Source organism: Zootoca vivipara, chromosome 15 (genome assembly GCF_965207765.1).
Source record: "Zootoca vivipara chromosome 15, rZooViv2.hap1.1, whole genome shotgun sequence".
NCBI classification, from domain to species: domain Eukaryota; kingdom Metazoa; phylum Chordata; class Lepidosauria; order Squamata; family Lacertidae; genus Zootoca; species Zootoca vivipara.
In genome coordinates this window covers 13,228,057-13,250,921 of record NC_142598.1, presented here as the reverse complement: position 1 = coordinate 13,250,921, position 22,865 = coordinate 13,228,057, and the positions used below count along the sequence as shown (strand labels likewise).

Sequence of the window (22,865 nt, the reverse complement as noted above, 5' to 3'; positions counted from 1 at the left end):
AGCTGTGGTGGCGGCAGCCATGTTCCCCTTAATTTTGTAAGCAGTGGCAGCAACAAAGGGTGTATGGGAAGGTTTGAAAATTTAGCCCACTGCTGATTCTTTCAAACTCCAATCTGAAAGGAGCTGTGCATGGCTGCTTTCCCTTTTCCATCTTGGTCTACTGCAGTTGTGAAGCTGAAGGCTGGCTTAGCCAGTCTGCCTGTCTGGGATGCCCACACACTCATTGGCCTGGGCCAGGGATGCCCTGCCTTTATCTTCCTCCTCCTTTACCTCTGAGCTGCTGTGATGGTCCAATAGCTTTGAGAGTCTAGTTCAGGCATCCCCAAACTGCGGCCCGCCAGAAGTTTTGGCCTACAACTCCCATGATCCCTAGCTAACAGGACCAGTGGTCAGGGAGGATGGGAATTGTAGTCCAAAACATCTGGAGGGCCAAAGTTTGGGGATGCCTGGTCTAGTTGGTCATCATGCTGTAGTTCGCAGCACTACCCAGTGGTGGCCCCATGAACAGAAGCATGATGACATTCTTACAATTTTATTACTTATACTGTATAGGTTATACAACCCATATGCCAAAATAGCTTCCATTTGCCATATGCAATGGGTTTCCATCTTATATAGCAAAGTGCCAAAAAACTAGAAAGGCTGATTCTTGCAATATCTTGAAAGTACTGATTAAAAAAACAAAAACGACACGGCCTATTTTAGATACTGATTAGGAATAGCTTCGTTGATTCTGTTCTGATGAATAGCTTCTGCTTGACATGTCCTGGCATGTGTTTGGACAATAAATTAATTGAAATATCTTTACCACTTGTGTTTTTAATAGCACACCATTAGCTTTACTGTTACCTGTAACTCTTGGGAGTACACTGTTCTTAATTCAGAAGCTGGATTAATGTAGCATACTCCTCACTATTGCCTTCCTGTCTGCTATGACTGAGGCTTCATAGCTTTCACCTTTTCCCTGGGCTGTTGCTTATAAAGAGCAGGTTCCAGTCCTCTGCCCCAGTGACCCAGATGTAATAATTTTTTTTCAAATTTAGTAAGTGGTCTAATAGAGGTGAACAAACTAGAGAAAGACAGTGCTGCCACCCCCACCCCCGATCCTCAGTGTGTTTAAAGAGTATGGATTATGTATAGATTGTAGAACAGAAGGAATTCGATTAAAAACCAGCAAAATCCATAGATGTTTTTATTGTAACATACTCTGTTTGACTGTCCCCTTCTTATGAGCCATTCCAGTAGTAAAACAAAGCTGTTATATTAGAAATGTGATGTAATATAATGATAGATGCAGAAGGACCCACCTCTTGTTTGTTTGCATTTTTATTTTATGTTAATAAAAAAAAGTAAAGCAAGATGATAAGCGATTCCACATTTGAGTTCTTAAATGCTCTCAGGTAGATGCCATCTGGACTTGGTGATATAAGAAGAGCATGCTGGATCAAGCCAATGGCTCATCTAGTCCAGTATCCTCTTCTCATAGTGGCCAACCAGCGGCCTGTGGGAAACCCACAGGCAAGACTTCAGCACAAGATTTGACAAGACAATATGTTATGTTAGTTTTTACTTTGTCAGTAAGGCCTAGAACAGGGATGGGGAACCCTTTTGGCTCAGTAGGCCAGATAGTTATCTTTCCCCCATCCCGGCTAACTTTGACAGATGTTTGGTACCACCCAACTGTCACTCAGGTTGACCCACGGGTGTGGGGCAAAGGCTCTTCTTTGCCAACATATTGCCCACAGGGAACATGCTGGCAAAGCAGCATGCAGCAGAATTGAACCCTGCCCATCACCCAGTGGCATCAGCTGTTTTAACAGGTATGCATGGTTTGGAGGAAATGGCTTGGCTCATTGGCCAGAAGTACAAGAACTTTGTCTCTTGTCCCTACAATTTGCCCCAGTTTCTCAGTTTTTTTTTAAAGTTCAGGTGCGTGGATTCACCCTTTATCTTCCATTGTGAAGACAGATGCAGATAAGTCACTCAGTTTCTTCTCAGTCTGCTTTTCCTCCTTTTGCACAACTTTGACTCTTCATCCAGTGATTCAACCAGCTCCCTGGCTAGTCTCCTGCTACTAATGTATTTAAAGTTTTTTGTCGTTGTTTATTCTATTTTTAGCAACGTGCTGATCAGTCTTTTATTTTATGTATCCTTTGTTGTCTGCTTAAATTTCTTTCGCTAAAAGAGTAAGTTTCCATTTCTGGAGTTAAACGTGACTGTGTTTGATTTTCTTGGCAGTTGTCCACTTACATATATGTTGAATTTGTTTGTACTGTGGTCACTTTTCCCAGCCGGTTCAAAAGCACAGCTTGCACTAGCTTCTGTGTGTCTGCGTGCCACTTAAAATTAAGTTCAGGGCTGACTTCCCTCTGGTTGGTTCCATGACCAACTAAACTATGGCACAGTTTTTAAGGATATTTAGACATTTTACCTCCTCATCATGCCTGGAATACATGCCTGGAATTATCCTCTGTGTGAGGATAATTGAAGCCACCCATTAGTAGGTGAAATTTAAATTCAAATATCAGGATTTAAATACAATATAAATATAATATAAATACAAATAAAATATAAATTTAAGTATCAGGATGGAATGGTTCCATAGAGTTCAGAGTACGGATTTGAGTAAAACTTAAACAAGCTTATTGTGTATCTACCCCTTTCATTTCTCTCTTATATTTTAATGATAGCAGATCTTGCACCCCTGTTTCACATTTAGGACAAATAAAATAAAAATCAAATAGTTTTAATGCAGTAAATGCAGTGAATAGGAATTTGAAAAGGGGGTGGATTTAGATCATTCTAGGTGCCTGGTTTAGTCACTAGTCTGCTTCCCATTTGCTGACTGCAAAAATAGAGTATGCATCTCTCCTTGGAGATCTTTGGATACTCTTGGTGTGGCTTGAGCCAAATGGGTTTTCTTTCCTGTGTCTCCACAGGTAACAAACAACTAATAAGTCTAATTGATAATAAATAATGTCCCATAGCTTTGGAAGAGAGTGAAAGACCGCTCCTATTAATGAGGCAGGGTATTTGTAGGGACACCAATAAGTTTTTTAAAATGTATTTTAACCCAATTCTCAGATGACTATCACCACAGTAGAACTCCATAAAAGAGCTGAGCTCTGTAACTTAATTGTGAGAGAGATCTCACCCTTCATTATGCCTCTCTCACTTGTATTCACTTTCTGGACATCATGGAGTCTATATGTGGTCCAAGAAATACTATATTGAACAGTAACCCAAGGTATTTAATACTCTTTACCTGTTCTGGAGTTTGACCATCCAGTAACTGACTCTTTTGTGTAGACTTCTTTTCAGAGACTAAGATGGAGCAGTCTTTTATCAACAATGACATTACAGTACTCAGTTTCAGTCAGAGCTTGTCTCTGGGGAGCAAATCAAATCCTGCCATAGAATCTGAAATATAACTTGTTCATAATAGATTGTAAGCAAATTGTTCTAAATTGTCTCTTATTGTCAGTTGGGCCTTTCTTAAAAAATATTTTTGTATTTCCTGTTCCCTTCGATTTTCATTCTTTTTTCTTGCATGTAAATATTTTCTCAGCTTTCCACAGTACTTGTTTCCATAAAATTTGAAATACCGGTAGTATTCAGCTTTTCTCTATTTTTATAAATGAGGAGGAAGTGTTAAACCTCTTTGGGTTTGAATACCAAGTGGTGTTAATTAGTTTAATTGATAAAATAACTGATGAACTAGAATTTGCTATTGTATCTTTCTAATAATTTTATACTTCTATTTTTTATTGATACTGTTTTGATTGTTTCTATTATTAAGCTGCTTTGAATTCTGAAGTGGAAGACAAGTGTGAAAGAAAAAAAATAAAACACAGAATACATTTATTATTTTAAAAAAGGACACTGGACATTACATCAAAGTGCTGATTTTAACCATATTTTTAGTTGTCAAGCATTGTAGAAAAGTTAGTATGTTAAACTTCCTGCCATGTTTTAGTATGGGAGATAATATTTATTTTAAAATCTCTTATTTATGTTCCAGTTATACATGTATCAACTATTCCGAAGTTTAGCCTATATCCATTCCTTTGGAATATGCCATCGGGATATAAAACCACAAAATCTTTTGCTGGACCCCGACACAGCTGTCCTAAAACTTTGTGATTTTGGAAGGTAAGTGTCTCTGGCAAAAATTAGTCCAGTTGAACATAGTTGGGGGACAGTGGTGTTTATCCTGAGCTCCATTTCAGTAGTTGTGGTTATTCTGGCTTGCATGACAATGCCACTGCCATTTATAACTGTATTACACTTAATTTTGGAAATGAACAAAGTGTGCGTGATTGCCTTTGTGGTAAATTTTTCATGGTTGATGCATGTTGGATAGGTATGTATATTGAAGTTTATGGCGAAGCAACAACTAGGCCATTTTGCACCACACATTAAGTCTCATTGCAATAAATGCATTAGCCTTGTGGCAAATATGGTCAAAGAAAATCTGTCTGAAAGTAAATATTTTAAAGACAGGCAAACTACACAATGGCATTATCGTTACAACATAGAAGTGAAGGGATACAATATCTGCTTTGCTCAGATGCCAGTCTTCTTTCGCCAGCGGCTGTCACTTGGCAGCAGCCATTCATCAGGCTGCAGGAGAGGATGGAAGAGTAGTTATGCAGCACCACTTCATTGGCACGGCTGGGAGTGCAACATTTGACTCCTCCTCCTCTTGACCCCAGCAGGTCGTTAGAAGGACTTTAGTGCCTAATGGAGTAGTTGAAATTTGTAAGACTTGACAGTATAAGGATATTTCTAGTCCAATACAGGAATGAATGATTTAAGTGTCTGGGGAATTCATTATTTTATTTTATTTGAACAATTTCTATACTGCTTAACTACAATAGTCTCTAAGCATTTTAAGGGTTTTTAAAATCAATACAAAAACCTTGAACCTGACCTGGTAATGTACGGGCAGCCAGTCCAGACTTCTGAGCGCTGCAGTTATGCGCTGGCGATGGTCTGTCCCCATCAGTAGCCTAGCTGTGGTGTGTCTTGTGGGCATGGGAACTACCAACCCACAGTGTCTCTTTATTTCCAAGGTTTAACCTCAGTTTATTGACCCTCATCCAGTCCAGCAGCGCACCCAGAGAATGGCCCAGATCATGTAAAACCCCTTGTGACTCAGATGTTATGGCGAAGTAGAGCAGTGATGACACTTTGCCCCCAATTCCTAAGGACTGCATCCATAGACCTTATACTGTATAGCTTTAAACAGCATTGGGGACAAGATTGTACCTTGTGTTACATTGTATTGCAAAGACCAGGAAGCTAAAACACAGTTAATGTGTTTCATGGTGTCTTAACTCCCTCTCTCTGTTGAATATGATAGCAGTGGTATCCTTTTCTGAATTAGATTCATAATGAGACAGAATATTTTGATAACACAGCTGCCATGCTGTTTTTAAAGATGTTGGGCCTTTTCTGTAGTTCGGATCCTGTGGTTCTCTTGAGCCTAAACATCTGTGCCTTCTCCCAGCTTGGGAAAAGTGAAAAGGTATTATGCAACAGGAGATCTATGTAGTGAAAAGCTGCAAATGAAGCTTCATCTTAAAGCAAAATAACATTTGTTTGTTTAATTGCACTGCATGTTTTTGTTCTTGTTTTAAAAAATAACATCTTCCTTTTTCTTTCTTCATGTCTAGTGCAAAACAGCTAGTTCGTGGAGAGCCTAACGTCTCTTATATCTGCTCTCGGTACTATAGGGCACCAGAGTTGATCTTTGGAGCTACAGATTATACCTCCAGTATAGGTATGTGTGTATTTATTTTTAAAATATTTATGTTTTATGTGATCAGAATGGTAGACTACACAATCACAACTATGCTGAAATGCAACAACAACATCAAACCCCTGTTGAGGAGCTATTATGGAACACTGCACTTCCACACACACACACACACCGCAAAGCTACAGTTCACATGGATATCCAGTATTTGCAATGAATTGTAGGTGACCCTTGCTGTTCCATTATAACACCAAACTGAAAATCAAGATAAAAGATTCTCATCTGCTATGTTTTCAGAATCCTGTTAAATGGTGCTGAGGCAAATTCTAGTATTCAGGACCTTCCACCTCTATTTCTGTGTGACATCGTGGCATTTTCTGGTCCTTTTTTGCCATATCAACAATGCCACCTTTGTTTATTTCTGCAGGATGCAAGCTATGCTTTTTAGTGAGACAGCCCAACTATAAAAGGCATAAAGGTTACCCAAAGTGGGCTGCAAGGAAGTTTATGGCATCAGACCCTGGACTGGCATAGAGATTATTGAATTAATTAATTGCATATTTTACAAATCCTGCCAGTCCTCCAGTGAGCTGAGGACAATGTACATGGCCTTTCTCCCTCAGTTCTTATCCTTGCAACAACCCTGTTAGGTAATTAGACTGAGAAATAGCGATGCTGGCCCATAATTATCCAGTGACCTTCATGGATGCTTGAGGATTTGAATCTGGGTCTCCCAGTATAAATCCAGTTTGCCACCATGTTGCATTTAAATAAGTGAAATCTTCAGTTTTCTAGCTGATATGGTTAGCTTATGCAGTCACCTGAAAATGCATAGTTCCAGTTAATGAGTCCATTGCCTTATCATTGCTGTTTCCTGAATCATTTTCAGCATGCCACATCAAGCATTCCCTGAATCCTTTCCAGCATAGCAGGATCATTCTTCTAGTGCAGCCTGCTAGCTGAGGCTGATGGGAGTTGTCCAAAACATCTGGAAGGCACCAGATTGGGGACGGCTTTTCTAACGTATACCTGAGACTGAAGCAGAGTACTCTACATGCATCTTGTCAGTATTGGTAGAGGAGCACTGTTATTTCTAAAATACTGGAAACTAGGCTTCTTTTCTTGCAGCCTGAAAAGTGACTTTGGTTTTCTTTACCACAATACCATATTGTAGACAGTAGTGTTCAGTTGTCTTCTTCGAGCTGTGCTGCTTTTTCCTTCCTTGTAAACTAGAAGTCAGAATGCACAATGCCTTCCTCCTCTTTTGAGATTTTAGTTTTACACTGTATATATAAACATTTTATTTATATTACATTTATATTCCACTTTTCCTCCAAGGAGCTCAAAGTGACATACATAGATCTCCTCCCTGATTTTGTTCTCACAATAATCCTGCAAGGTAGGTTAGGCTGAGTGTGTACCTGTCCCAAGGTAACCCAGTGAGCTTCATGATTGTGTGGGCATTTGAACTGTGGTTTTCCAGGTCCTAGTCCAGGCATCCCCAAACTGCGGCCCTCCAGATGCTTTGGCCTACAACTTCCATGATTCCTAGCTAACAGGACCAGTGGTCAGGCACGATGGGAATTGTAGTCCAAAACATCTGGAGGGCTGAAGTTTGAGGATGCCTGTCCTAGTCCAACACAATAATGGCTCTGTAAACACATTTTAAAACACATTTACTGAAAACACATTTTTAAAAAATGACACACATTGAAATTACCAGAGATGTTGTTAGAGAGGAAGGTGGTGAGCCAAGGCATCAAGGTCTGAAATGAGAGTGAGTGGGAATGTGAGCAGCAGTATGGAGATACAAATGGAAATATCTATTGAATAGAATGAACTTCATATTAGAGGAGGGGTGTGTGTGGAAATTGGCACAATCTGAAAAGAACACCGGCACCATCTTACTGAGTTAATTTTGTATATAATTTTGCTTTGCAAGTTTTGACCTGGTACAGATTCATATAAGGTACCATTTGTATGAACATTGTTGGTGCTTCTCTGCAGTGGCCTAAATGCTTACCTGGTAAAGTAAGCCTTACTGTTCTGTTTCTATGTCTATTTATACACTGTGTGTGTGTGTGTGTGTGTGTGTGTGTGCGTGCGTGCGTGCGTGTGCGTGTGCGCACACACATATATATATAGAGAGAAAATGGATATATGTAACCCACAATATCTTCCTATGTTTCTTCCCCCCTCCCCCAGATGTTTGGTCTGCAGGCTGTGTATTGGCAGAGCTGTTGCTAGGACAACCAATTTTTCCAGGCGACAGTGGTGTAGATCAGTTGGTGGAAATAATCAAGGTATGGGATTTTTTTTTTAATTTGGGCATCATTTTAAATTGGAAATGAAATAATAATAATTTTAATGTGACTTTGGTTTATATAAAATGCTCCTTATATTTAAAAATAAATGTAATACTGGCTTTTCTTTTCCAGGTAAGTAAATAAGTAACTTTTACCCCTTCTGCACATAGGGCACTCAGAGTCGCTTCACTACATTAGAAATGCAAGAAGCCCACTTTGTGAATCTTTCTACCATGAAAAGCAGGATATGAATAACCTAAATCAGTAATAAATATAAAACAGAAAACGTATCTAAAAGTGCAAAAATATGTATTGGAATCACTACCAAATGGTCAGACATAATGATTCCTGCTCCCCACACCCCTCACAATGTCCATTGCTCATTAATTGTGGCATGATCCAGTAGCAAGTAGTCTTCCCTAGCTATGAAAATCTCATCACTATTTGTGGAGCAGGGGTATTTGCTGCGACTCAGAAGTTTCCTTCAATGTATTTTGACCCAATTCTAAGTTGGTTGTGTATCCCTGCAATCCCAACTTCAAAAAAAGAACTGAGCCCTATAACTTATATGTGATAGATATCAGGGCCAGAGAAGTTGTCAAAAGGAATTGCATGCCTGGAATTGAGGAACATAGAGAATAAGTTGTGAAACTAGGTCGGCTTATATCAGCATCAAGGGGTGGTTTTCAATCTGTGATTGACAGAACCCAAAATAGTTCTCCACAAAATTCAATGGTCAAACCTATATAAATGCACACAGATATATAGTTCTTATGCAGACAAAATAATAGATTTTGTTCAGTTCGTCATATTCAGTTTAGTTCTTCATTTAGACCTCTTGATGTATATCCAATGAAATTCATTCTGTAGGAGTTTCTGCTATAGCTGTTGTCCTTTTAGTGTTCATCTTCTCTCTTGGCAGCAAAATTTTAAGTCTTTCTTAACATGTCCACGTTGTAGAAAATGCTGTGTGCTTTGGCTCCTTATACAGCTTTTGTGCTTGCAAATGCAGGTCTGAATAGGTCTCGTAGACTATAGGATCTGTGATTGAGTTGCTGTGATCAGATGCTGCAGATAGGGGTTGTATCCCATCAAAGGCAATGTTTTTTAACGGAGCTGGACACAAATCATCCATGAGGAGAAAAAAAAGGGCATTTCTTATATGGAATGTACTCATATGCAGGTTCTTCTTTTTCTTGGTAGTAAAATAAAGTATGTTTACAGTAGCACTTGGCTTATCTAAAGTGCATTTTGTACAAAATTATCTAAGTGCTTCAGAGATGGTCTGCATAATGTTAATTATGGTGCATAGTCCTACACACATTTGAATTAATTATGTGATCAGTACTCCAGGGCATAGTAAGAAACACAGCCAGTGATTAAAATGTAAACTTGGCCGCAGTTGGAGAGATCACTAGATGTGCCGTTCCTGTTTGCATCCATTCCTTTTACTATAAGTGCTACATGCTACAGATGTTGGCTGCAATAGCTATATTGTTTCAAGGTGCTAATAGACCACGTTTTATATTTTCTAGGTCCTTGGAACTCCTACAAGAGAACAGATTAGAGAAATGAATCCAAACTACACTGAATTTAAATTTCCCCAGATTAAGGCACATCCATGGACTAAGGTGAGAGCCTGTTTGAAATAGTGGTGGGTGCCTGGAGAGGATACACTGAGGTCTATACATTAATCTTTACAAGTTACGGTAATGGGCAGAACCAAGGCACTATATTACTCAGTGGTCCTATAAATGTTAATGCGTGTATTTTAACCATGTTCAGAATAGTATTTTTGTTACTGTAACTGGAAGGCACTTCCAGTCAGATGGGGCGAAACACATATTTCTCTTTTCAACTGCACCTTCCTTTACACCCCACCCTTCCTACTTATGTAGTGGGAATCCAACCCTTTATTCTTCATAGCCAACTCTCGTGTGTGTGTGTGTGTGTGTGTGTGTGTGTGTGTGTGTGTGGTGTCTTGTGTAAATATGGAGGTTTCAGGGTGTCTTATTACTAGATTAGCTTCACCCCATTTAACAGGAGATTCACCTGGTGAATATTGATAGGATTTTAGCTGAAACAAAGTAACTGAGAAACAAGAGGGAGGCTGCAGTATGCTCAGGTTAACCCCAAGGCTTGTAGAAGTACGAAATATTTTTAGGAATGATTTTTTAAAGCCCCCCCCCCCCCCGCCAAGCCCATTGAAGGTTAAGAGTGCTCATTGTGGCTATGGAAAGCTGAGTGTATTTTTTGGAAGGGGTGAAAGAAAACCGAGGTGTGTAGGGAGAGAAAGGAATGAAGTATTCACTGGATTCCTCAACAGTAGCACTTCACTATACAAAATTTGGTGATGTTATTATATCATATTCGTCATGAATGTTCCAGCTATTAACAAAAAAGAAAAATGAATAGAGATCCTTATTGTTCATGTTTATAGCTGTTGTCCACACCAATAAGGAGACAAGCAGGGCCTGATGTATTCCGAACCTAAATGATTTTTCTTTAGGTGAAAGAGAGAATTAAAATAGAATAATTTCCTGCCTCACAGGGGAGTATCACAATGCAGTTATAAACAAGCAAAAAACATACATCCACACACCTCTTAGTACTTGGTTCTCTGTAAAGTGGCAGAGACCAATGTGAGCTTCCCTTCAGCTCACTAAGAGCAGGGTGGGGAGAAGCAAGCTCTGCAGTTGCCTCATCTCTGTTGTGGATGCCAGGGCAAGCTTTTCTCCCCCTTGCCACATTATTCTTCTGGAGGGAAGGGTTGCAGCTGTGAATGGGACAGACAGGCCCTGCTCTAGGTATAGTCCCGGGGGCGCCAGGGCGCCAAGCCGGCAAGGGGGGGGCGCTGCACGGCGAAGCCGCGCTGCGAGGGCGGGGGCGCCGGAGCGATCTCCGTGCCTCAGCACCAGGGCGCCCGACTTGCTTGAGACGGCCCTGGGGACAGAGTGTGTTTTCCTGCAGATATTTAGTCCTCGGACAACTTGAGCGTAGACATTTCCTCTTAACTGAGGTCTTGCTGAAATCAATTTTGAGAACAAAATTGGAGGAAGAGATGATGGGTAGGCAGCAGGGTTGTAATTCCAATGACCCTTGGATTATATTTATCTCCATGATCCAAATCAATCCAGAATTAGGGCAGAATACAGAATAGAAACTACTTTTGTTATGGTGGTTTACCATCTGCAACAAAGTTTCTAGGGATTGTACGCTATATGGTTGCTAGAAGCTGTCAGTATTCAGGAATCGCACTCTGATAGTTCCATTCCTATCTGAGCAACATTGAGGGTAATATTGAGTGGCTGTTGTTCTACCCAATAGTGTTTAGTTCTTTTGAAATTTGTGGCTGCTGGAAGAGACAAGCACGTTTTGGGATGTGGCATTATAAGTACTGTATGCTGAAGACGCCCAACTCTGTTTTTCATTTTCATCTAATCCAGATAGTGAGGGTTTCTCAAATGCCTTTTATTGGCTGGATGGGGACAATTAAATTAAATTCAGGCAAGATAGAAATGTTGATGCTTAAGAGGTCAGCTCATTTGGGGACAAACAGGTTCTGTGCTTTCAGTGGGATTATTTTCTCCATGAAAGAGCTCCTTACACCCTGTCCTCACTAAAAATGATTTAATGACAATTATCTAACACATTGTGTATGGAGCCATCCTGGGTAGATAGTTTGTGAGGCTCAACATGGGTATAGGAAACATGTAGCAGGTTCAGTTAAGGCACTACAATTTTACTTTTGAAGCCCTTAATGGCCCTGTTAATTTTACCTTCAGGTCAGTAGGTGGAGTCTTACTCCATGTTTCCTCTGTTACTGTGGCTAGAATAGTGAGAGTTCATTGCTATAATTGCTGCAATAACAATTTAGAAGCCGCCTTTGTAGATTTCTGGTAATTTTTGTTGCACAGGGCAATTTTAAAAACAAACTTGCAAATATAATAGAGAGAAAGGAGAAAAAGCAAACAAAGGCAGTTGACATTGATAATACAAATATTACATCAATCCTAATTTAAATGTATAGATTAATATAAGCAGTTCCTATGTCCAAATAGTTATAAGCCATGTGCTCAGATAAAGAAAGGGCAGAGATCTTCAGACCACTGAGTGGTACATAGTGGATGTTTGGCCTTCTAACCTTGCAATATAAGTCTTTTGGCCACCAAAAGGCTCACATAATTCACTTTTGTTGTCCACCTGTTAGTCACCACACCTCAAGGATATAATTTAAGAGTCTGTGAGCATCTGCAAATATTCCAGACAACATTAATATGAACAATAGTTTCTAGCCAGAAAGAAGACACCATAGCACCATGACCACATTGTATGCCTCAAAACATTTTCAGTGTTACATCATTTCTTCCTATAAAGGCATGGTGGAGTCCAGCATACCAGAAACATCATGTTCTGTTGACTCAATTTTGGCTAAAAATTAAAGAAACAGCCCAAATAGATGATGAAGCAGTGTTTCATTAATAGAATGAATAGAACACTCTATTAGTTTTCAGTGAAGATCCAGTTATTTCTTCCAGCAAAAATAGGAGACATTAAGGCACTCAAAGCTGACATTTCCTAAATAGACACTAAAAGGAGCTGTAGTTGTAAATACCGTGATTCAGCTCTAGTGGTAAGTGGCAGCTAGACAGCAAAATTGAAAATGGCACACGTTCTCAATCTGATGCTTTTAACTGATATCTGGCTGTCAACTCAATTCTTTCACAAAGGACTTCCTCTTTATTTTCACATCCAAATTACCCCATAAAGTTAATGTAGAATGAACATATGGATCAAAGTGTAACTGAAAAGACATTCTACACATAGGAATCTTACTGGGTCACAGAGGGAGCCAATGAAGTAAATGAATGGATAAATCCGCAGTCTAGGAGGGCTTACACCAGCCTGGCATAAGATAGGGGAAGACAGTAGCAAAGGGAGGCACAATTAGAACAATCCCACCTGCTCCAGGGGTCAGCAAACTTTTTCAGCAGGGGGCCGGTCCACTGTCCCTCAGACCTTGTGGGGGGCCGGACTATATTTTGGAAAAAAATATGAACAAATTCCTATGTCCCACAAATAACCCAGAGATGCATTTTAAATAAAAGGACACATTCTACTCATGTAAAAACATGCTGATTCCCGGACCGTCCGTGGGCCGGATTTAGAAGGCGATCGGGCCGCATCCGGCCCCCGGGCCTTAGTTTGGGGGGACCCCTGTGCTAGACCGATAAGAAGTATGCCTTACTTGGTGGAAATTGGAGTTCATCCAGGAAAATCTGAACGCTGGTTGAACCGGTAGGGTCAGGACCAAAGTATTCCTTCAGATGACCATGAGTCCAGAGTTCTTCTCATCAGAAAGGTCTCTCTGACAAGTTGCAGGGTTACCCCTGCTTCCTCTTCCCCACCCCTAGTTTTAGGTTAGGGAAATTGAGGTCCTATGGCCCTCTGATAACTATGTGTTCCTAGAGCCTGTATTGTTGAAAACAGATTTAATTATTAATTAAGACTCTTGATAAAACAACAACAAAAAATCCCAGTCCACAGGGTTTAGGTTCCAGGTAAGTAATTATTGGCTACCCCTAGGAAGTGTTTTAGATCCTGTTTGAGTATTTAGTGTAGTTCATGGAAGGTAATTATTTACATTTTTCCTGGCATGTTTTGTTTTCACCAAAATGTTTGGCCTTTCAGCTACTTATTGGTCATTTTATTTGCTGTTCTGTTCCTTGATCTTATTGTTGCAATGACTGTTTTGTTGACTGTTTAGTTATTATTCACAACCTTGGGTATCTTACTGAAAAGGTGGGGTAGAAATGTTTTAAATAAATAAATAGATTACACACCAGCCTCTGTAGTTTTGTAGGTTGGATAACCTTTGTGTTCTTTAGAAAACAAAGTGTGCAAGACTACTGCCACTATAGATTTTTAGCTGCAGGGTGCCTTCCTCACTCTTCTTAATAGCTATTATTGTCTAGTCATATAACAGGCACTTCCTTTAGGTTGTCCCACTACCCGAGAGAGAAAGCAAATTAGGTGCCTTAGCACCCTTGCATTCCTCTTCAGGACTCACTTCTTTACATCATGGTGTCTCTCCCTGCAAAGTTTCAACAATCTGCATTCACCTGCTACTTCATTCTTTGCTGCTTGGGATTCCTCTGAAAATAGACAGTTGCTACTTCCCATCATATGCATTTGTGGAGACCTTGCCTTCCTCAAAGCAAGTGACAAACCTTCATTGTATCGGGTCAAAATTCATTTGCCCCATTCATGCAGTCTCAAAGGCTGTATGTCCAGCGCCGAGGGCCTTCTGGCGGTCCCCTCGCTATGAGAAGCCAAGTTACAGGGAACCAGGCAGAGGGCCTTCTCGGTAGTGGCACCCACCCTATGGAACGTACTCCCACTAGAGGACAAAGAGAACAACAATTACCAGACCTTTAGAAGGCATCTTAGGGAAGCTTTTACTGTTTGATGGATTTCTGTATTTTAATGTTTTGTTGGAAGCCGCCCAGAGTGGCTGGGGGAACCCAGCCAGATGGGCGGGGTATAAATAATAAATTATTATTATTATTATTATTATTATTATTATTATTATTATTATTATTTAAAGCAGAAAGCATGTTCTTTTTTCCTATTTGTTTCTGCCATCTGCAGAACAAAAGTTCATATCTCTGCAGGAGAGATGCAAAAGTTTCATTTGGGTATCCTTAGAACTTCATTTTCCTCCCATAAAGGGGCAGTCCTGCCACTAGGAGAAGGCCACCTCTGGCAGCTGATTTTGGGGGTGTAATGATTGTTAGTTATATTAATTCATTGTTAGTTATATTATTGTTTTTGCTTCTTGGAAGCAGGAGAGGGATTTTCTGTCTCAGGTGCCAAAATAACATGGTTGGTGGTCCACCTTGGCAAAATGTCTTGGTCCAGCCCTGCATACATTGATTCCACAGCACAGTATTTTGTTTCAGCCATGTCTTACTACATGCTCCCACTTCTCCAGATTTACTGGTGTGTGTGTATGAGAGAGAGAGGGAGGGGGGAGAAGGAGGAAGGGGGGAGGTATCTACAAGCTCCTGGAGGACAGCCCTTATGGTGGGAATGGCTCCTCTCCTCTAATTGGACAGGCAGGGTCACATGTAGATCATTTCTGGGCGAGGAGTCACCCCACGCTTTCTACTTACAGCCCACTGCCCCAAGATGGGCTGAGTAGCATTCCATACTGTTCTGAGTACATAGTCAGTTCCTTTTAAAGAAAAACAGACTTTGGTTTATAAGCTTCGTGATTGCTTATATGAAAATGCCCTCCTCTGGGTGTCAACTCTCCAAGCTTCTGAGGGTAGTGGAGAGCTTCAAGAGTGTCCCTTCGCTCCATCCTCAGAATCGGTTGGGCCACAGAAGTTGCATGAAGTAAAAAACAGGACCAGCAGCCACATTTCCCTTTACCCCTTTGCAAAATTTATGCATATCGGTGGGGAGGGGGTGGAATTTTTTTTTGCTTTCAGGAAGCATGGAAAAGGTGTAGCAGTTTTCTCTCCTGCATTTTGTTGTGCATGATGTAGTTTTCTTCTACTCTTCATGTGTGTGCAATAATGCACATGTGTACATAACTGTCAGTTACATGAGTTTGGAGCTGGAGGAGTTTGCTACATCTCAGGACCCATCATGGCCCTGATGCAGCCCTGATGATATATTGACAGGTAGAGCTCTTGTACAAATAATAGGGGAAGGGGGGGTCACCTTTTTTCATAACTGAATGTTTTGAGTTGTTCCCCCGCTTTTCAAGTGTAAGTTAAGTACTTTCTAAATTATTGTGATCCACTGTTTCAAAGCAATTTAAAAACTTGTCGTCTCTACTTTCTGACCAACCAATTCATTTGAGATTAGTTGAATTATATTTGTTACTTTATAAAATAGTCCAAAACAACTTACATGGTGATAATAGCATCTCTTCATGCTTAACTTTTCATTCCAGTAATGAAAAGGGAAGGGAAATGGAAGTGGAATATCCTGGAATTGAGACTATGGTTGGCTTGAGTGCTGAACAGGGCTGAAACGGAACATTTTGTTGCAGGGCCCATATATATATATATACCCTGTTTCTCCTATTTTAAGATGTAGTCATAAAATAAGCCATAGCAGGATATTTAAGCATTCAAGGAATATAAGCCATACCCCGAAAATAAGACATAGTGATAGGCACAGCAGCAATACCGGCCGCAGCAGGAGGAGGAGGAGGAAAAATATAAGACATCCCCTGAAAATAAGCCATAGTGTGCTTTTTTGAGGAAAAATAAATATAAGACGGTGTCTTATTTTCGGAGAAACACAGTATACAGTATATGCATTTTTCAGTGTGGTTTCCTCTGTGAAAATTATTTAACTAATCAAGCAAGTCTACCTAAAATAGTAAATTGTCTGTGACCATGATAACATATGTTAATGAACAAGTGAAATAATATTTAAAAGTTACTTGAAAAGTTCCTATCAGTGTCCACGTTTTATTTTAGTTTTTGTTTTCTGCGTGTGGCTTTCCTGTGCATTTTATCTGGCCGTATTTAGTCTGCATACTAAAGGTTAGTCTGCCCAATTGCATTCTCTTTTGTGCTCTTAGCTTTTCCTTTCCTTCAGCAAGACTTACTTTAGATTTCAATAGATTTCACTGTGACGGGCCGGTTTTTAGACCGAGTGCTAAATTTTAGTCCGCAGACTAAAATATAATCCGCGGATTATTTGCCCCAGAAATTCCCTCACTGAAAACTACATTAAACACAGTAACCATTATGCTTAAAACATAATAGTGGGGACGGTTCACAGCTAACAGCGTACTTTGCCACCTGCCCTTTTGCACCTAGGCACAATAGAACGCCGAAAACATCCCCAGCTTGTAATGCGGCCCATTGTGCTTAAGTGTTGGCAAGCTGTATTATTGACCACTTAACCTGTAACTGTGACAGTCCCTTGCTTTTAATGTTTGTTGTTTGTATGCTTTTGTGTAGTTCTTGGTGGGTGAATAAAGCAGTAGAACAGGTTGCAGTAAAGTAAGAAGAGTTAAACAATGGTAGTGTGTTTCTTTCATTATCAGTGTGTGCTTGTAAAAGAAAAGAAATAAACCAAATCCTCCCCCCTTTTAAATGGCCATGAGGGAATAAGGAAGGAAGCCACAATAAAGGGGCAGGGGAGAGTTAAGATCTTACCAGCACTTCTGAAATGTCATGTCCAGTTCCTGAAGCATCCTAAAGAGATATCTGCCAAAAAAAAAGCTAAACACTAACAATCCATTGGCGGGGAAGTCAATCCAAAATGAAGAATAATCCGCGGCGGCCTGATACACACATAGCTTATAGAAATTTAAAATAGTTATTTTTAGTACTGAATCTTAAAGATCTTTATCTATTACATGTGTGGTTTCAAAAACACTTCTCATGTTGTGCTTTTGGGACAAAGTGGAGAAAAAAAGAGTAGTCTGTACATGAGAGCATGTCTCATGTTTTTTCCCATGTCTCTGGAAATCTATCTCCAAGACTGGGAAGAAGACTGCAGTTTAATATTGAAAATTCAGTATAATTTTACTTCTACATAGACATTTTATTTCATCTTTTTGTTACTTTTTACTAAAGTCACTGGCATTGGAACATGCATTTAAAATAAAATGTTTCTATTCTATGCCTCACCCTTGCAAAATCATTTTTTAAAAAAAGTTGGACTTGCTGCTATGGAGACTGATGTTTAAAGGTTCTAATTGTATTAAACATTTAATATTTCCCCATCACCATGGATTTCTGATAATATTGGATATATTTTTCCTTGCTGGACTATTCTTTTGGATTGACTCCCCCTGTTTGGATTATTTCACTGCATTATCATCTTTAGGACTCGTCAGGAACAGGACATTTCACCTCAGGAGTACGGGTATGTACATAAATATTTTTTCATATCATCAGGTTTATTGTTGGAGGAGGAGAGGCAAAAATGAGGATGGAAGAGTTGACACCAAGCAGCCATACTTCAGGTCACTGAGCCAAATGTTCTCTCTCTCTAAACATTTTTCAGTTTTTAGCTGCTAGTTTCTTGTGGGGGTTGGGCTTTCAATTTTCTGGCATTGTTAATGTAGTACATTCTGTATCAAATTACTTTTTCCAAGTCCCAGCAGAGAAAGGGCAACCTGATCTTCATGAGGCCTGCAGTTATAGTGGAAGCTAGAATACATGCTGCAGTACATTACAAGACATATTAAGTGTGAATAGCTTTTGCTTAGTCATGGAAGGAGTGAAAGATACAGTCAGCCTGAGTTCTGCTAGACAAGTAAAAAAAAGAAAGAAATGTTCCACAGTTAGCAGTTCATCTAAAGATAGTAATGAAGAAAAATACAAAGCACCATTTTATTTTAAAGGAGGCACGTATACCTAAAGTATTTCAACCTTAGATTGAATTTCCACCTGATTTCCTATGGTGGTTTTATTTGACAAGTTCTAGGACAATATTTGGGGTTCATAAAATTTGGGGAAAGTTTTGGTTTAGTGTATATTCAAATTTGAATGTAGGATTTTCAGTACCTTGATGGATTATGTATCTGGAAAAAGAATTTGAACTTCTTTAATGGAGATAATTTCCCCAAAATTTATGAGATGAAACATGGTTTTTTTTTAATTTATTGTGCTTCAACAACTCAGTCATGACCCCAGAACTTGGTCTCGCCACAATCATAGATGGACAGCACAGCCATTTTCTCTTACTTATGGCAGTGAAATTGTTTCTAGGATGGGTAACCTGAGGCCCTCCAGTTATTTTGTTGTTGGACTCATCAGTTCCAACTAGAACAGCCGGTGAGCAGGGATAGTGTGAGCTGTAGTCCCACATCACCTGGGCCACAAATTCCCCATCCCTGTTGTAAGTGAAGGGGACACCTGGTAAAAATATATAAGATAAACCCATGTCACACCCATGTTAACAGTAGCTCCAAGAAGTATGTCAGGGCACAGAGGCAACCGTCTCCTATTCAGGAGTTGCTACCAGAGTAGTACTAGGGGAGCCAGCTGCAGTAGCTTCTCATTACCTCTCCTAACCCAGCAAGAGTAGGAGAAGTGCTGAGTTTTCAGAGGTGTTTTGTGAGGTTGCTTAGCCCTTTCCTTTTCTCCCTCTGCAGCTGGATTCTGAGACTAGAACTAAGCACAAATCCAGTTTAGTGGCCGGGGGGGGGGAGGGGGAGAGAGACAGGTGAGCTTGTGTTCATGACATTTGCAAGAGGGAATAGTCAAACATTCCTTCACCTGTTGATTCTCTCATACAAATCTTCCCTATGGCTGTGCAACATGGTAATTTCTTCCTGGGTTGAAAAGAGCACCCCTGCATTCGATGCACGTGGGGAGAGGGCTTGCTTTGGCTTATCTCTTGGCCTGAGCAAGCTAGAGCCGGAGAGGGGCTAATTTCATTGTCTGTTTTAGAGGTCTACAGGATTCCTTTCAGACTATGTTATTACTACTTACTCCCTCCCACAGTTGCCCCAGGCGTGAAAGTAAGCAGCAGCCTGGTTCATTTTAATAGTTCTTGCAACATCTGGGCACTGCAGAAGTTTTGCTTATGCCACCGTTTGCCTGCCTTAACTTAATTCTTGTCTTTTAATTCTTCAGCAGATTTGCAGTTGATTTTACATGTGGTATATGCTATTGCTTTGGGGTTTGAGCCAACTTTACATGCATGGGAATCCGTTCCCTCAGTAGGGTTTCTCCTTCCTCTCTTCCCACTAGCAGCCTTCCATGCACCCAGAAATCTGCTCCAGAGGATTGAGTATCCTTCTGGGGCAGATTTTGGGTGTGTGCAGGGGGCTAGATAGGGGAGAAGTGGAACCAAAAGTCTCATTGCAAAAGCAGGTTTCCACTGTGCAAGTGAGCTGCCACAACTGAATCTCATCCTTTGTGTTTTGTGAGTTGGATTTGCCAGTTTTTGTCCCACCCTTGTCTCAAGATTTTACATATACTATTTGCTCATGACCTGTATTGCACCTGTAGCATAGGTGAAAGAAAATGCTTAAGGAACCTATGAATGTGTGGTTATTTAATGTTTATGTGTGTGAGAGAGGAGAAGGTAGATGGAGTGCAACATTGGTGACAAAAGACTGATTGTGAATACTGGAAATATATGTTGTTTGACCTAACCTCCAATGGCAAATGTCTGAGAGAAAAACTAGTGGCTGAGTACCTTTCAACAATACTCCCAAACACCTAAAATTTGGAAGTTATCCTAATTAATTACTTGCTGTGTATTATTAAAGGATAAACCAAAACTGTGAGACCTGATCAGTGTCCCTATCAGCATGAATCCACACCCAGTATAAAATCAGTTGGTTGCTTAAAAGGTGGAAATCTTTAAAAGTTTTGCTTTCAGTAAATGCTTCAGAACGTGGTCTTCAGAAAATCCTGCTCATTTGCTTTTCTCTCTCCTCCAACCCATATGCATGGCTGACTGCATTCCTGTTATGTTTGGAATGGATTATTTCTCTCTTCCTAAAAGTTCTTCTCAGCTGTGTCTTGTGTGTGTCCCCCCACCATGTGACCTTGTAACTTCACCTTAGTACAACAACTTTCCTTGCACTTAACCCATTCAACCCTAGAAGCTTGATTAAGCTTCAGTACTTTATAAGCTAATGTATAATTCCTACTCTGAGCGGTTTAGTTCCTCAGATTCTCAGCCCTTCAACGACAAGAGCAAAGAAGAGTATTGATGGACTGTCCCTCTTGTTCTGCCGTAGGTCTTCCGGCCCCGCACTCCACCAGAAGCAATAGCGCTATGTAGCCGTCTGCTGGAATATACCCCCACTGCACGCCTGACTCCGCTGGAAGCGTGTGCACACTCTTTCTTTGATGAATTACGGGACCCAAACATCAAATTACCGAGTGGGCGAGAGAAACCTGCACTCTTTAACTTCACCACTCAAGGTAGTCTGGGAGCATGAAGGAAGATTGTGTGTCCACAGTTTCTTATGGCACAAAGATGGCATCATCTCAAATAGTGGTTAGAAGGGATGGATTGGGCAGCTGGAAAGAGTGGAAATATTTCAAAGCGTGAACTGTGTCGAGAAGGTGTAGAGAAAGGGTTAAAAAAGGCCAGAGAGAGAGAGAGAGACTTCTTTACTCCTCAGTTAATCTGGCTTGATCGAAGAAAGGCTGTTCGAATCTCAACGGGCTGGTGCTTCTGTGTCATGATTGCCATTATTATTGGGACATTCAATTCCTAGTTAGTCATAGATGAAATTGCTTGTTAGATAGAAGATTGAAATATCCTTGGAAGAATAGAGACTACTGCTCATGTTCACATTTTTACCAGGAATCGTATTTAATAAGCTAATTGAGTATGTAACTTGAGTATGTAACTTAGAACATCCAGGAGTCCAGATTTAGGGGATCAGCTGAAATGCAGGCTAAGGGAAGTATGTTTTTGCAGTTGCCTTGCACATGTTTTCAAGAACTGTACAATTGTTAGGGGTTGTAAAACAGACGCATAATTTGTGGCCTGTATTGTTCAGATTCTTTGGAAAGATGGCTGCAACCCAATTACAATTACTCACATGCATTTCGGTTAGCATAGGGTTGCCATACGTCTGGATTTGCCCATGTTGGCAGTGCTGTTTTCCCATAAAAATAGCTCAAAAACAGCATTTTTCTTCTTGCAATTTTGCCAAACAGCTTTGCAAAAAAAAAAAGGGGGGGGGAGCTCAACAATTTATGGCAACTGTAGTTAACATATCAATTTAATTTGCACATGGTTAAAAAAATATCTGAAGCAAGAAGCATATTTTCTTTTATAGGATGCTAGGGACCCAGGTGGCGCTGTGGGTTAAACCACAGAGTCTAGGGCTTGCTGATCAGAAGGTCGGCGGTTCGAATCCCTGCAACGGGGTGAGCTCCTGTTGTTCGGTCCCAGGTCCTGCCCACCTAGCAGTTCAAAAGCACATCAAAGTGCAAGTAGATAAATAGGGACCGCTCCGGCGGGAAGGTAGACTGCGTTTCTGTGCGCTGCTCTGGTTCGCCAGAAGCAGCTTTGTCATGTTGGCCACATGACCTGGAAGCTGTCTGCGGACAAACGCCGGCTCCCTTGGCCTATAGAGCGAGATGAGCGCCACAACCCCAGAGTCGGACACGACTGGACCTGATGGTCAGGGGCCCCTTTACCTTTATGTGTCAAAGCAGGCATTGGAAGAGGCATTTCTGCTTGCATGTGATAGTGTTTGCCACTTTCTGTATTTATAGGCATTTATATTAAAAAATAATTAAAAAATAAAATGTTACCTGCTTAATCAGCAGTACTTTTTACATTTATTTTTAATTGATTAATTAATTTAAAGCTTTTTTTTTAAAAAAAAATATCTAGCCAGTTAATAATATTGCAGCCCTATTTGAAGATACTCTTTTCTATGTTAAAGTCAGAGAAAGGGCCATGACCGCTTCTCAGGTTTCGAAAGGGTACTGAGAGTGCTGGGATAGTATTTTCTAATCTCACAAATGCTGCTGCTGTTGAGATGCACCTTTTCTGCCTTTAAAGAATTTGCTCTACTCTTGAGTTATGGTACTTCCTTTCCTGGTTGCGTTGGTAACAGTAAATGCTGCCAGTTCCTCTTGACCCGAGACCCACCATGCCAACTTCCATTTCTGCACATATGAAAGTAACCACAACACTGCTCTGAACATCTTGTTAACTACATTGGATCTTTAATTTGCCTCATCTCAGCAAATTACTTGAGGCAGTTCAAACTAATATTGTCAAAATCACTGGTATGTCTTGGATTATTTCTGGTGTTCTGTAAATGGCAG

The 22,865-nt window shown here is 40.4% G+C and overlaps 1 protein-coding gene across 2 annotated transcripts in view; it reads left to right on the top strand.

The window, feature by feature from the left end:
- Positions 1-22,865, top strand: part of GSK3B (glycogen synthase kinase 3 beta) — a 60,550-nt gene that overhangs the window by 25,161 nt on the left and 12,524 nt on the right. The window contains exons 5-10 of one of the 2 annotated variants that reach the window (XM_035140437.3): positions 4,022-4,152; positions 5,679-5,785; positions 7,967-8,064; positions 9,603-9,698; positions 17,932-17,970; positions 20,807-20,993. In XM_035140437.3, coding sequence (XP_034996328.1) covers positions 4,022-4,152; positions 5,679-5,785; positions 7,967-8,064; positions 9,603-9,698; positions 17,932-17,970; positions 20,807-20,993 — 658 coding nt within the window. The remainder of the gene's footprint in view (positions 1-4,021; positions 4,153-5,678; positions 5,786-7,966; positions 8,065-9,602; positions 9,699-17,931; positions 17,971-20,806; positions 20,994-22,865) is intronic. The other variant, XM_035140439.3, reaches the window with a different exon arrangement.